Raw genomic sequence first — 14,851 nt, 5'->3', positions numbered from 1 at the left:
CCCCCCCCATGCCCACACAGCTGTGTACCATGCTCCCTCATGTGCAGAGCAGCGGAGAGGGGCGGTGCAGCAGGGCTGGACCCAGAGTGGATGGGGGAGCTGGGCATGACCCAGAGCAGCAGCAGCAGGGGGGTGGGTGCAAGGCAAGAGCCAGAGTAGCAACTGGTGGCGGGGAGCCCGCAGGGCAAGATGCTGGTCTCTATCCCCAGCCCTTCCCCCCCTGCCCGGTCATTTATGCCGGGCATTTTGCTAGTTTTTAATAACTAAGGTCACTGTGAGCCACATCTTGCACAAGGGTTAAACCACTTAAACTGGAGCATAAATATCCAGCACTTATATATTATATCCAGGGGCCTGCAGAAGGATGAGTTGAAGGGGGCATGGTTATGACCACAGATCTGCATTTTACATTTGCAATGGAAAAACATGGATTTTGTCCTTTAAAGGAGAAAAATGTGGGTTTTCTTCTTTAAAGGAAAAAAACACCTGCAAACTGTGGGTTTCCCCCTGCAGGCTGGCATTTTCAGCCTGTAAGGGGCTGCGAGAGTGGGACACAAGGGGTGCCACATGCACATTCGTGCGCACACATGCACAGGGCAGCTAGGCAGTGTGGCAGAAAGCAGCCCGCTCAAGGTAAGTCTATGGGGGCAGGGAGGGCATAAGCGATGCGTCGTGGGGCAAAGGAGTACAGGCAACATGGAGTGGGGGTGCACGTGCACCCCCAGATTTCTGTGCCCACAGCAGAGTGTGGGGCTGCAGACTGGGTAGACCAGCTCTAGCCAGGAGCCCCTCTGTGGCCCAAGAGATAGGACCTGGCATGAGAGGGAGCACTGTGCTGCCATGGCAAGGCACCCCCTGCCCACCCAGCGGTAGCAGGGGGCACAACTCTGTGCCACCACCACACCTTGTCTTGGTGACCATGGCAGTGTGACGTTCCCTCCCACACTGGGTCCTGGCCACTGGGCCACAGAGTTGGTCCAGCCCAGTTACAGCCCAACAACCAGCTGTAGGTGGAGAAATCTGGAGTGCGGGGAGGGAACATCCCCCCCCGCCGCATGTTGCCTGTGCCCCACCGAGGAGCACCTGTACCTCTCCCATGCATTACCTGTGCCCATACCTCCCTTCCCCCAACAGCCACCCTGTTCTCCACCTACCCACTCCCTTCCTTGCACGCTCGGGGGCTGGGGGTAGAGGGCAGTGGGTTGATAGTGAGGGGCACTAAGAGCTAGGGGACTGTAGGTCAGCAGCAAGGCTATAGGTTGGGAGGAAGGGGCAGTGGCATGGGCAGGGCATCAGCATATCAGGGCTGCTCAGCACCACAAAGCAGCAGGGGGACAGCTGCAGCTAGATCTGCTTTGTGGTGAGCAAAGGGGCCGGAGAGGAGCTCTGATTTTGTATGATAAAAACTGTAAAATCAAATGCTAAATTATATAGGCTTTTTGAATTTATTTTATTCTAATGATTAAGACACGGGTAGGCTTCCAAAACCGCTTAAAAATTGTAAATATATCACTAAAAATTGTGTTCACTTGATACCTATCTATATATGGGGCATTTCATTTCAATTGCAGAAAAATGTGAAGGAGGGGGTTTAATCAGAGATTTGGGGGTTTTAAAACAGAGAAAACCAGGATCCCTGGTTATGACTGGCATAGCTAGGGAGCAGTAAGATCTCCCACTGAACTTTCAAGTTAGGCTCCTTAAAGAATTGCATTACCCCTGGCTGTGGCAAAACAGGTGCCTAGTTTCCACTGTAGGTGACCCAGAGTCTGAGATTATAGTCCAATTTCCCTATGGATGCTCATTTTTGAGGGTTTCCAAAACTACTATGACACCCTGGAAGAAAGATCATGGTAGTTTTTCCAGTATGAAAGTCAAGGGTTTTTTGCTCTTCGTGGCAAAAGATACTAACGGAGACAAGGGCAGATCCCACATTTGCATTTAGCGCAACTCTTTGCACATAATTTAAGTGAGGAGTCTAACTAAACTTGCTATAAACATATACAGAATATTAACTAATTTACAAGGGTGTAGGTTGTAGCCATATTGATCTAATTAATTAGTTAGACAAGGTTATTTGGATAAATCCAACATCTTTTATTAGACCAACTAAATAGTTGGAAAAGATTTTCCTAGCAAACTTTTGGGTTTAAAAACCCTTCGTCAGGCTGAGGAAGCATCTACAGTTAGTGTGCGCTCTTCCTGGATGGAATGAATAGTAAAAGAAGCCAGAGGCTGGTGTGCATGCAAGAAAGGTGGTCAGTGAAAATGTAAAATGAGGAGTCAGTGGGTGAGAGAGAGGCTGGGGGAATGAATGCAGCAGGTAAATAGCGGAGAGGTACCTAGAGAGTCAGATGCCAGGCAGGCTACAGTGTGTCATAAATCCAATGTCTATATTTAGTCCATGATTATTTTGTATCCAGGAGGCTGATGAAGTGGAGTTCTTAGGCTTGTCTGTGAAAAGTGTTTTGTAAATTCCCTTTGAAGATTAAAACTGAGAGCTTGGAGAGAGAGTAGTTTTCTTGTGAGAAATGTATGTCCACAGGTAATTGGGTATTCTTGTCGTTGATAAATTTCCAGTGTGCATTCAGTCTGGTGCGCAGTAGTTGTTTGGTCTCTCCTACATATCTTCTATCAGGGCATTTGGTGCATCAGATGAAATATATTACGTTTCTGGAGGTGCAGCTGTAAAATCCAGGAATGCTGATTTTTTCCTGTTGTGGGGTGTAGTAACTGTGAAGGTGGTGGAGATGTGTTGGCAGGTTTTGCATTTCTTGTTATAGCATGGTCTGGATCCATTCGGTGTGTTTTAGGCGGTAGGAAGTTTGCTTCTGGAGATGAGGTTAGCGAGGTTCGGTGCTTGTTTGAAGGCTAGGATGGGTGGTTCTGAGAAGATCCCTTTAAGAACTGGATCTCCTTCTAGTATGGGTTGCAGCTGTTTGAGGATTTTCCATATAGGTTCGAGGGAGGAGTGGTATGTCATAACCAGTGGCCTGTAATTCATGGGGGTTTTCCTTCTATACTGCAACAATTCTTCATGTGGTATCCAGGTGGCTCTTTCAAACACGTGATCTCTCTCTCTGGAGGAGTGTTCTTGTTGAGTGAAAAAGCCTTTTTGAGATTTGTGAGGTGACAATCCTGGGCGTTCTCCTCAGTGCAAATTTGGTGGTATCTGAGGGTTTGGCTGTATATCACAGCTTTCTTGGTGTGTTTAAGGTGATTGCCGGTTCTGTGCAGATATGTATGTTGGTCTGTGGGTTTCTTGTACAACGTGGTCTTTATTTTACTATTCTGGATACTGATAGTTGTGTCTAAAAAGGAGGTGTTGGTGCTGAAGTACTCAAGAGATAGTTGGATGGAGGGGTGATGATTGTTGAATTTCTGATGGAACTCAATCAGAGATTGCAGGTTTTCAGTCCAAATGATGAAGGTATCAGTATAATTTAAGCATAGCAAGGGTTTGATGGTACAGTCCCTGAGGAATTCTTCTTCCAGATTCTCTCACAAGAAAACCACTCTCTCTCTCCAATCTCTCAGGTTTAATCCTTAAAGGGAATTTACAAAACACTTTTCACAGACGAGCCTATGAACTTCACTTCATCAACCTCCTGGATACAAAAAATCATGGACTAAATATAGACATTGGATTTATGACACATTATAACCTGCCTGACATCTGACTCCCCAGATACCTCTCCACTATTTACCAGCTTCAATCATTCCCCATTCCCCCTTGTCCCCCCAGCCCATCTCTCACCCACTGACTCCTCAATTTACATCTTCACTGACTGCCTATCTTCCATCCAGGAAGAGCACACACTAACTGCAGATGCTTCCTCAGCCTGACGAAGGGTTTTTAAACCTAAAAACCTGCTAAGAAAAAAAATTCCAGCTATTAATCTACTAAAAGATATCAGATTTACCCAAAGAATCTTGTCTAACCAACTTAGAAGAGTTTTACAACTAGTGCTGCTAGAAATAGGGATTATCTAACAGGTAGAGCTTGGTTTTATACATACTTGACTTATAATCAAAGAACATCTCTTGTTCCTGAAACCAGACCCTGAAGGGAAATTACAATCCTAAAATTATTCCCCACCTTGAAGGCTCAGTGTGGGTTTATGGGCACCCGTTTCATTTCCAGAGAAAATCATCAGAAAAACTGCATGGGGTTAGATTTTGTGAGCAAGTTCATATAACTAAAAACAAAGCGTGAAGCTCTCATCTGGAAGAAAAGGCACAGGACTACCCCAAGATCCTTAGTCATATAGGAGGATTTAACAACAACAACTACGCACTATTTTGTATCCCGTTACAAATTCACGAGCTCTTTGCCCATGCGCACAGAGCCGAGGGGGCGCTGGGACCCGGCTCAACGACCCCCAGAGCCCCCCAGCCAGACCCCGCCTATGCGGGAGCCGCACGCGCGCCCCGCTCAGCCGCTGCTTTTTGCTCTTTCCTCCAGGTCCTCAGTAAGGGGGCAGGCGCACTACGCATGCGCGCACGGCGAAGAGGCTCGCGGGCCTGCCGGCGGGACCTGCTACGCTACTGCCACCCCGCGCCGACCTCCTCACGCCTCCACTCACTGCCGGGACAGGCCGCGATCCGGCCCTTCAGCGCCTGTCTCCACTCCATGCCCCGAATCCGTCTCACGCTCTAGCCACCGCGCATCCGGGCTACTGTGCTCACATCATGTGGCCCGCTACCACCGCCATCTTAGGGGCTGCCATGCCTCCCTGCGTCACGTGCCCGGCACGGCACGGCCCTAACTCTTGCCCACAGCCAAGATGGAGTCCAAAGGCCACTAAGGTGATTCTAAGACGCCCTCCTTTCATAGGATCCCGGCGGTCACGTGCACAATACCCTTTTCCGTGAAGGAGTTCGGTGGGAGCTCCGATTGGCTGAGAGGCCCTAGCTTGAAAAGTCTGCTGGGTACAGACCGCTCGGCCGCCTCTAGCGCTTCGGTGGGAGTTTAGCAGTGGTGACAGGTTGGTGCTTGCCACGCGTGGGCTCGGGTCGGTCAGCGGGCGGAGGGCAGTTTTCAGTGAGCGCGCAATCGGCGCAAACTCCAACTCGTTTTGCGCCACGATGGGGTGCACATGTTCCGCCACCGCCTCACGTTGCATGCCGGGTACTAGTTTTTCCGGAGACGGGGTGAGGCCGCCGAGACCCGCCTTGGCTGTGGATCCACGTGGGTGGCGGAAGGGCCAGGGATCGGCTCCCGGCCTCTGCCCTGCACCGAGCGGGCGGCGTTGACCCGCACAGTTTGGATGGTAGTTACCTCGAGTTAGCGCCCTCGCTCCCTCAGTGGTCTCGGGGTTCATTCGGGCTCTTCACAGGTACTGAGTGCAGGCCCAGGGGCTTGGGGCCCAGGATCCCAGCACAGCAGGCTTGTCTTGGGGCAGGACCCGGCCTGTTTTTAGCCCAAGCAGGTGCTGGCGAATGTGAACGACCCTGGGTAGTCTGAGGTGTTTGATGCAGTGATGACCCCATGTCCCTCAGCAGGTTGATTGCCTTGTTTGTTCTCCTTGGCATATTGAGCTGCAGGTGCTGCCTTTCTCAGCACTGCCCCCCCACCCCCAGTGTTTATGTTTAAATTCCCTTCTATCTGGAACCGCTGCTTTCTGGAAGTCGCTTTGTAGCATCTGAAGAAGCAGGATGTGCCTAGGAAAGCTTACGCTTCTCTGAAGCAGTTAGTCTTTAAGATGCCCCCCCTGCCCTGCCTTCTGCAGAAAAGTATGCCTTCCTGAGGTGCCCCTTACTACAAACTGGCTGGCAAAGCACGTGATGGCTGCTACCAGAAAGCATCCCCTGCTTAATGGGGAGCCTAGGCACAAGTTTTTCCTTGTTCCTGTTCAGAGTAGACAGTTCCCACTTAAAGTTTATGGACTTGGGGTAGAAACTTTGTGTTATTGGCAGCATCTCAGCAGTCTCTAGGCACGAAATGTTGGAATCTCGACCTGAAGTGGTTCAGTTTTTGTTGTTAAAATGTAAACTGAATTGAATTGCTGGATGTTACCTTTGACAGTGGTGCTAACGTTGTCCTTTGTGGTCTGCTTTTTATTTTTAGGGACTCATCTCCTTATTTGGAGGGAAGCAGCAGAAGAGCTCTGTTTTTGGAAGCTGTATTGTATTCCCCAGTTCCACATGCATGTATGACAAACCTTAAAGAGCATTAGTAGGACAGCCACAATAAACAGCGATTTGCAGGCCTTTTTCTCTGGAAGAAAGACATCCTATTTTTTTTTATTAATATTTTGCTCATTTTAAATGTTTCTCCATTTTGGCATCTTTTGTTTTCAGGAAACTTTTAAGATTATGTGCCCTTTTGTTTAGACAGCCCTTAGATTTGAATTATACATTTATTTGTGCAAACTGCACTTATTGTTAGATCTTTCCTGGAAATCTTCCCCAGCATATTGATTTCTTCTTATGGCTTTCTTCCTTCAAGCGAGTAACTGGGGTTTGCAGACTTTCCTGGGTAGATGTTTCCTGTTCCAGCCTGCTTCCACTTGTCAAAAATCACTGGCTCTCATGGTTCACCTCCTCAGTAGGGATCAAGTTAAAGGTTTGCCTTTTACTACATCTTCCCAATCTGCAGTACCTCAGGATCTCAAAGGAGTTCATATGCTGCACAAGTCCAGATCTGGAAGCAGAGATGGAAAAAAAGAAAAAAGGAAGGAGCGCTCCAGGGAAGAGGACAAGGAGAAAAGTCTTATGTCCCCGTTCTCTGCTGGAGCTGCCAAACAGCGATCAGTGAGCCAGCAGACACCTACATCTATGAGACTGCCTAGGTTGTCTAAAAAAGATGATATCCAGCCTCCAGAAAAACCTTTGAATGCTGAGGAGTGGCAGGAATGGAGGACACGATTAGAGCATCTTACAGATTTTGAAAATGTAATGTTACATCAAATGATCAAGTACGAAAGCTCCATAGATGTGGCCAAGTCCTTGATGGCTGATGTGGTATTGAGAAATGGGGAGGTCAAGTATAATTTATTGCTTGGGTACCTGATTCTGTGTGTCCAGCAGAAGCAGGTGGCAGAAATTTTTGATATCTATGATATAATGAAACTCAGATTTAAGACTTTAGACCCTGGGGGTTACAGTCTTCTAATCAGGGGTCTGAGTGATACAGAGCGTTGGAGAGAGGCCATTTTGCTACTGAAGGAGATTAGAAAAGTTACACCCCCCTCTAAAGGGAACTATGGATATTGTATCAAAGGGGCTCTCAATAATCAAGATGTACAACTGGCATTAGAAGTGTATCATGAAATGGTGGCCGAAAATGTGATGCCACCCTTGGATGTGCTGCAGGCCTTTTTTGATACCTGCAAGGGTACACAAGATGATAAATTAAAAAAAGAACTCTTAGATATGCTTCTGTGTTTTAGAGAGAACCAAGTCTATCCTAATGAAGCTCTTATGCAGAGTATAAAGCTGTGGTTTGAAAGGTAAGTAATGTCATTTCAGAAGTAATTGACTAGAGTTGGTGAAGGAATGGGTGACATTTCCTGTTATCCTTTATCTTGCAGAAACTCTAAATAACCCTGCCAGCCTCAGGATGAAAGCAACTGTGTGTAGGTGGGGTGGTGCTGGCTCAACATTATGATGTGATGGTGCAGTATTTAAGGGGCCCAGTACTAGCAGTTCAGTGTCTCATGAAGAAAGACATCCTCACTTCAGAGAAGGTCTTAAAGGATTGTGTGCTAATGGGAATCTTGTTCCCATTTGATGCATCACCACCTACCTCGCCACAGAAGAAAAGGGAAGAAACTAGATTATGGGTGTGATGGTGGTAGAAAGCAATTTAGTAGATGCCTAGATACTGTAGTAATTTGTAGTATAAATTATTAGATTAACCTCATTTCTCTTGCTGCATGTTTCTTCTCTTGTTATTTTCTCAGACCCAGATCCTACATCAGCAGTGTTCTAGGAAAGCTTGGCCCATGGGCCAGATATGATCTGCACAGCCATGTCATCTGGTGGCCTGCAGGGCTCCCCACTGGTCTGGAAATTTGGCAGTGGGGGAGTGGTGGCAATTAACACTGTCACTGCTCCTGACCCCGCACTACTAAATTTCCAAGCAGCCATAGGCCAGATGCCATAATCCTGCACCATCTGGCACAGGGCCCAGTCTTGTGGATTCAGGGACCAATCTGGCACATGGAGCTGGGACGTAATCTGGCTAGGTTGGCCATCTACACTGTGTTGGGCCTTGGCTGGGCTAGTCTCATGCTCTGGATTGGGCCTGCAGATTGGATCTGGTCTGTGGACTGACCCTGTGCCACTCATCTATCCCACAGGATAAGGTTGGGCACCGTTGTTTTGCATCAAACCAAAAGGAATTTGGCTCTTTATCTCATAGGTGTAGAACAAAGCTCTCGCCCACTTCTGTATCTAGTGCCAATCCAATTTCATTATATTTTGCTTTCTTCTCCCTCTTTCTTTACCTCCACATTTGATGTTGACCTCACAACTATTGAACTTTGGTAGTGCCAGTTACAAGGACTTCAGTATTCCCAATTTCTTAAGTACCTTGCTGAAGTCAGCAGCTTCAAAATTGCTAGCGTACATGCTTCCTGGTCAAGCCAAACTTTAATATAGAGGTGGCTTAACTGTCAAGAGCACTGTGTATATGGTTCAGTACTGATTCTTTGAACAACAGTAGTTGGGATATCACATCACAAGGTGTGACTTATGAAATATTCTCTATAGCAGGGGTGCTCAACCCCTGGCCTGTGCTGGGGATGTAAGTATTGTTTAAAAATTATCTGTTTATTCTCCTCTCCTGTTTATTCTCCTCTCCTCTATACTGGTTAAACAGTTAACCGATAATACATACCTACTCCTGGCCTGAGGGTGCAGAGCCCCGGGCCAGAATCTACCCTGCCCTGCTAGGGACTACACACAGACCCACTTGGGCACAACTGCTGCTGGGATCTGCTCCCCAACATCTTTGACAGGAGCAGGAGGAAGTGGCAGCAAGCTTCCCCTCCCCCACAAAAGCACAGCCCATGTGCAGTAGGAGCAGGTTAAGTGCTTTCCCAGCTGATTTCAACTTTAAAGTAACATGTTATCTCTCTCCAGCCAGCTTCCTGGCACCTGTGAAGGAGCAGCTAATTGCTTAATTGACCAGTCATTAAACAACCTGCTATTTGTCTCTCTAACCCTATGGCTATGGGTACTAGTCCCTCCTTGCTCCTCCCTCCTGCCTGCCCTGACACCTTCTTGTTTCTGAGGCACTACGCTGCTTTCCTTCCCCACTGTACTGTGCCCCATGCTAAATGTTAACCAGTTGATGCATTACTAGTATAAATATAGATTTCATAGACACTTGGGCTGGAAGGGACCTCAGAAGATCTCCAAGTCCAGCCCTCTGCCCCAGGGGCAGGAAGTCAGCAAGAGTCACAGGATCCCAGCAAGATAAACATCCAAATGTCTCTTGAAGGCATTCAAAGTAGGTGCTTGAACCACCTCCAGCCGCAGTCTATTCCAGACCTTGGGGGCTTGGACAGTAAAGAAGTTCTTCCTTATGCCCAGCCTGAAAAGGTCATGGAGGAGTTTGTGACTGTTTGATCTTGTCATCCCTTGGGGTGCTCTGGTGAACAGATGGTTCCCCCAGATCCTGGTGAGCATCCCTTATAAACTTATAGGCAGCCACCAGATCACACCTGAGCCTGGCGCTTTTCCAGGCTGAAGAGTCCCATAGCTCTCAGCCTCTCATCATAAGGTTTGTTTTCCTGACCTCTGATCACACACGTGGCTCTCCTCTGGACTCTCAAGCTTTTCCACATCCTTTTTTAATTGTGGAGCCCAAAACTGGACATAGTACTCCAGTTGTGGCCTCACCAAGGCCGAGTACAATGGGAGAATGACATCCTGGGATTTGCTTGAGAAGCATCTATGGATGCAAGCTAGCGTTTTGCTCGCTTTACTAGTTGCAACATCACTATAACAGGGGCGCCTCCTTAGGGTCCGCCTACTGGTGGCCCCACCCACCTGTTACAGGCCAACTGCCTGCCTTCTCTCTTGCCACGCCTTGTTGTTAATTGATTGATAGATGTAATTAAGTGGGAGGCTGCCCATTTCCTGCCCCAATGCCAGGGGACGCTATTTGCGGCTCCGTTCCTCCCCTACACCGCAGCCCAAGCCTCGCAGATAGAATCAACTTTGTTCAGTCTAGGCCTTATTATAATTTGGCTCCCAGGTCCTCCCTGGGCCCTCCGCAGCCCTGTCTCGCTCTGCGCCTTCCCTGGTGCCCGGGTCGATGCACCCCCAAATGCTGCGCCCTCTCTGGCACCGGGGTTCCCCATGCTGCCGTGGGTCCCCTATGAGGCCTCCTCCATCCCCTAATAGCCTCACCCAAGCCACCGGTCTTAAACAGCAAACAAAACACAAGCCCCTGGGCTATAACATAAGTCCAAGCCGCCCAGCTATAACATCATTCAGACCATACTGGGGAATACTCCATCCATCAACAGTGTCAGAAGCTGCTCCTGCAGTCAGACCTCTCTGTTTTGGTTGCTCTGGGAGAGCTCCTTCCCCCTTGGTTGCTGGCAGGGAACTGCCATCTTGGCCTCAGGCCTGGGATTTATGTGAGCCAGGCCCTGCCCCTTCCAGTCAGCTGACCACTGGCAGGTGTGGGCCACTAGGTCACTCTGGGTGCCCTGGTAATCAGCAGCTGGGGCTCCCCACTCACTGCTAGGGCTCTTCCCCTAGCAGTTTCCACTGTTTATAGGAGCCAGGCACCTAAATGCTCTGCGACACACCTCCCCGCTTAAGACCCTCACTCACCCGAGTGGGTCTTCACATTTTCAGGTATCACATCCATCCTGGGCTTCTCTCAGCCTTTCTTCATTCGCACGGCAACTCAGGAACAGGAGGCAGAGGTTTTCAGGCGCCTCCTACTCACCTTTTCCCCAAGGGCGCACCATGTGGGATTTGCTGGGAGTTACCCCGCCACAGGTAGTCCCCCCACATTAGCCAGCCTTGGGAGGGTGCAACTTAGGCCTGTCTTTTCTCCTCTTCTATAGCCTTTAGATGATAGTGAGGATGGCTCCAGGCATGGTGTATTCTTCTGACTGAGCCTGCAGGCGCAGCACCATAGTCATTGGGAATCCGCCTCTCTGCTGCCCCTCTGTCCTTCTCCACTGGCTATATGTAAGGTCTTGGTCCTCCTCTTCCTGTCACCTGACCAGCTGGCAGGGCTTGAGCCTTAACCCCTACTTGACCAGCCGGCTGTGACTGGAAGGTTCTGGACTTAAAGGGGCCGCCCTGTCTCTTAGTAACAGGATTAGGGTTCCCTGTTACAATCACATTGATGGCTCGTGTTCATATACTTATCATTCAAACATTTAACCTTTCACATCCCTACTGTGGGCCCGTGTCATCTGGCCCAGGAGGCTACCCATGGCCCTAGAAATTTGGCAGTGGGATAACAGCAGCAGTACTTCCCTACCACCTAATTTCAGACCCCTGGAGGACCACAGGTCCTGTGAACTGGATTGGGCACTTGATCCCAGCTTGAAGGGCTGGGTGTGGGCAGTATTGGGCTCCAGGGTCTAATCCTGATGGGGTGGGGGGTCCAAGAGGGGGCGGTGCCAGGACCCATTCCTGACATGATGGGACCGGAAGGTATGGTACTAGGCCTGCAGAGACCAATCACAATGGAAGGGGTGGTGCCAGGCCCTGAAGGACCAATCCTGGCACAAGGGTGGGAAGAGGTGGTGCGGGGCTCCCAGAGACCAATCTCAATGCACAGGGGCTGAGGAGGGTGTCTGTGCCAGCTCATTGGGATTCAATCCTAGCATCCAGCAGTGCGAGGGGACAGTGCCATGCCCCTGGCAAATGATCCTGGTGTGCGGGGCAGGGGGTAGTGCTGGGCCGCTGGGCCCAATCCTGGCACACAGGGCTCATTTCAGCCCACAGACTGGCCCCACCCCACTTATCTGGCCTGTGGGGTCAAAAGGTTGAGCACCACTCTATAGTATGAATGGTTAAATATTTTATTTCTATACACAGGTCTTTGGTTGTAATTCAAATATAATTAAATAAAAAGCTAATATTTTCTAAGTTCTTTTCTTTTCTTTTTTTTAGTGTTCCAGGAGAGAAATGGACAGGACGCTTGACCAGCATTGAAAATGGGTAAATGTACCATTTTGTTTAAAAAAGTATTACATTTGATTTTGTTTGGTTGTATGTTTGGGGTTTTTTGCCTGGAGCTTTTCTGCCCTAAAACAAGAAAAAGTATAATTTTTCTTTTTTTATTTATTTATTTTATTCCTAATTTCCTACTTAAGTGAAGTTTTGACCATTAAGAATTTCTGATACATTCACAAGCTTTTAATGGCATTACAACCTCCAAAACTCCTGGGAAAGAAGACACCGGGGCAGTGAGGATACGGATGATCTTGTGGGATATCATCCTAGTATTGCTGTTGAGAAGACATGCTGCTGAGCTAGACTGCAATTTGTAGTGTGTTGAGAAGGGTTCATTATTTATTTTGTTTTGGTACAATCCCTAGCCTGGGCTGACAGTCAGCTGATGGTTGGGCCTAGCTATGGATGTGTGGGCACCCCCTGCACTGGCAAGTGGGGCACGATTGGAATCTGGTCTGCTATCCCAAATTATGCTTCCTGCCATGGTGTGTCTGAGCTCACAAAATGGTACCAAGCGATGGAATCAGTTGGCAGTCTGCAGAACTTTTGGATGGAGGCTACATTCCAGGAACTCTCTGGCAAGGTCAACTCAATCTCATAGTGCAGAGATACCAATATGAGAACTGCTTGGACAATATTGTAATCAGTTGGTTCCAATTTCTTTTGTTGATCTTTTTTTTTTTTTTTAACTTAGCATTGCCAGTGTATGCCCTTTAAAATGAACTAGCTACTAAAACAGTATTTCTTTATACCCATATCTGAGTGGTTAGATGCCATTTTGAGAATGGGCAGGGAGAGAGGAGAATGCGAGTGAAGTTTCAGAGGCTGTGGAGAAGCTAAAAAAGTGTATGGGAGGCAGTAAATTACCCTTTCCTGACTCTCCTTTTTTTCTGAGTGGTTTCTGCCTCTGGATATGGCTGTTTTTTAAAGATGCCCTGGCTCTTCATGGGGTAGTGGTAACTCTGGGACATAGCACCATAATTGTACTGTCCTTCTTTGCCTTACTATTAGGACTATCACAGTTCTTTTCTTTGTCTAGGATTGGAACCTTGTCCCTGTGGTACTTGTTCTTCTCCATCTCCTCTCCTTGAGACAGCTCAGACAATTTATTTAGTCCTTTTAACTAGCAGAAGAAAGCTGGTGACTTGTTAGCTGGACTCTTGTTTGTTAATTTAGGCAAACATAGTCAGATGCCTTCAGAACACTTCAGGCTTTCAATAACGCTTGACTGTGTTATGGTGCTTTCCTTGTTGGAATATGATTTGAACTAAAAGACAATGACTTCAAAACATTAAAAATAAAAGCATATTGGGAGGATTTAGTAGAAGGATAAGACTTGTTCCTGTTGAATTATGAATAATTTAGTCTTGCTTCTCAAAATGCAGATGCTTTTAAAAAGCATTTTAGCAGATAACAGTTACTAAAATCTCAATTTTCCTTTTAAGCCATAATTCATGTTACTTGGATAGCCTTATCCCAAAGTACTCCAATTATGCCTGCAAATAGTCTACTTTACATGTTTGAGTGACATGAATTGCCAGAACAAAATGGAAGTTAAACAGAAATGTTGGCATATAAATTGTAGAGAGGGAAAAATATCTGTACCTAGAATGGCAAGAAAGAGGCTGAAGTATAAAAATGAGGGGGAGATTTTCATTTAGAAAGGAATGCTCTCAACCCTTTCAAAATTTGTCTTTATTAGCATGCACAAACAGATTAGTAAGGCATATACACAGAACCACAGTATTGTTGTCGGGTAACAGACAGTGGGCTTAATTCTGCTCTAGTCTGTAGTTGTGTAAATCCAAAATAACTCCATGAAAAACAGTGTATTTACTCTGGATTTTCATCAGTGTGAATGAGTGAAGCCCATGCATTGATAAATGCAAACTCTGAGAATAGCAGAATCTGAGATGTCTCAAATATTTGTTTACTTAGTAGACTGTTTAGTTTTGTCAGTTTATGTGTGGGGCTCGCTCTCTATAGTATATGAGCAGCTGATTGTCTTTAAAGTACTAGTGTCTGTTTTGATGATGGGGAACTGAGACAGAGACTAAATTACTTCCCCAGAAAACTTGTAGAACAGTAAACTTTCAAGCCCCATGTTAGTACCGGAATCATTGGACTATTCATCCTTTCTCTTTACTAATAGGGACTGTAGCACAAAATTTGAGCCTTCTAGGCTTAAATAGTCAAGACTTAAAGAGTATGATTCAGAACTTGTTGTTATCTTAAAATCTATTTTCATTGATTGTAGCAGGGTTTGATTCTTGCCTAAGGAGGGCACAACTTATTTTTCAATGATGGTTTTTAATAGAAAGGTGTAAACATACAGTCCCTGAATACCTGGAAGTGAAATTGAACATAGCTTTTACTGTTCTTGTTCAAATACATGTTTTATTATTCCTAATTTACTTTCTATTACAGTTGGGGGTGTCCAGTTTGTAACCAGGTCTTAGAAACTATTGAGCTAAGTAAAAAGGAATATAATATTCTCAAGAAAAAAATAATGAAGAATGTGATGCAAGGAAGCGATATATTCAAAAAGACAACTCCCCAGGTAAGTTCCTAGTGCTTTCAGCTTCATTAATGGGAGAGTCCAGAATGGTTACTTTTTAGTAGTTTTAAACCAACAGTAAATTATTTACACAATTTTAAATTAAAGACTTTTTTAAAATGATGTGAACAC

General features: G+C 46.8%; 2 protein-coding genes across 6 annotated transcripts in view; one reads left to right on the top strand and one right to left on the bottom strand.

Moving 5' to 3' along the window:
- PPP2R3C (protein phosphatase 2 regulatory subunit B''gamma) overlaps positions 1-4,825 on the bottom strand; it is a 39,520-nt gene extending 34,695 nt beyond the window's left edge. Inside the window, exon 1 of one of the 2 annotated variants that reach the window (XM_006015370.2) lies at positions 4,690-4,825. Coding sequence is in view for 1 of the 2 variants with exons in the window: in XM_006015369.3 (XP_006015431.1) it covers positions 4,587-4,635 (49 nt within the window). In the remaining variant the exon portion in view is untranslated. Of the gene's footprint in view, positions 1-4,586 lie in introns of both variants that reach the window. The other variant, XM_006015369.3, reaches the window with a different exon arrangement.
- Positions 4,826-4,833: 8 nt separating this feature from the next.
- The window catches only part of KIAA0391 (KIAA0391 ortholog), an 84,438-nt gene continuing 74,420 nt past the window's right edge, over positions 4,834-14,851 (top strand). For 2 of the 4 annotated variants that reach the window (XR_003093566.1, XR_003093565.1), the window contains exons 1-4: positions 4,834-4,988; positions 6,071-7,454; positions 12,100-12,147; positions 14,590-14,722. Coding sequence is in view for 2 of the 4 variants with exons in the window: in XM_025201555.1 (XP_025057340.1) it covers positions 6,433-7,454; positions 12,100-12,147; positions 14,590-14,722 (1,203 nt within the window). In the remaining 2 variants the exon portion in view is untranslated. The remainder of the gene's footprint in view (positions 4,989-6,070; positions 7,455-12,099; positions 12,148-14,589; positions 14,723-14,851) is intronic. The other 2 variants (XM_025201555.1, XM_006015371.3) reach the window with 1 other exon arrangement.

This window comes from Alligator sinensis, unplaced genomic scaffold (assembly GCF_000455745.1).
Source record: "Alligator sinensis unplaced genomic scaffold, ASM45574v1 scaffold280_1, whole genome shotgun sequence".
NCBI lineage: Eukaryota > Metazoa > Chordata > Crocodylia > Alligatoridae > Alligator > Alligator sinensis.
The sequence above is the reverse complement of the archived record's forward strand: the minus strand, read 5'-3'. Positions and strand labels throughout refer to the sequence as shown.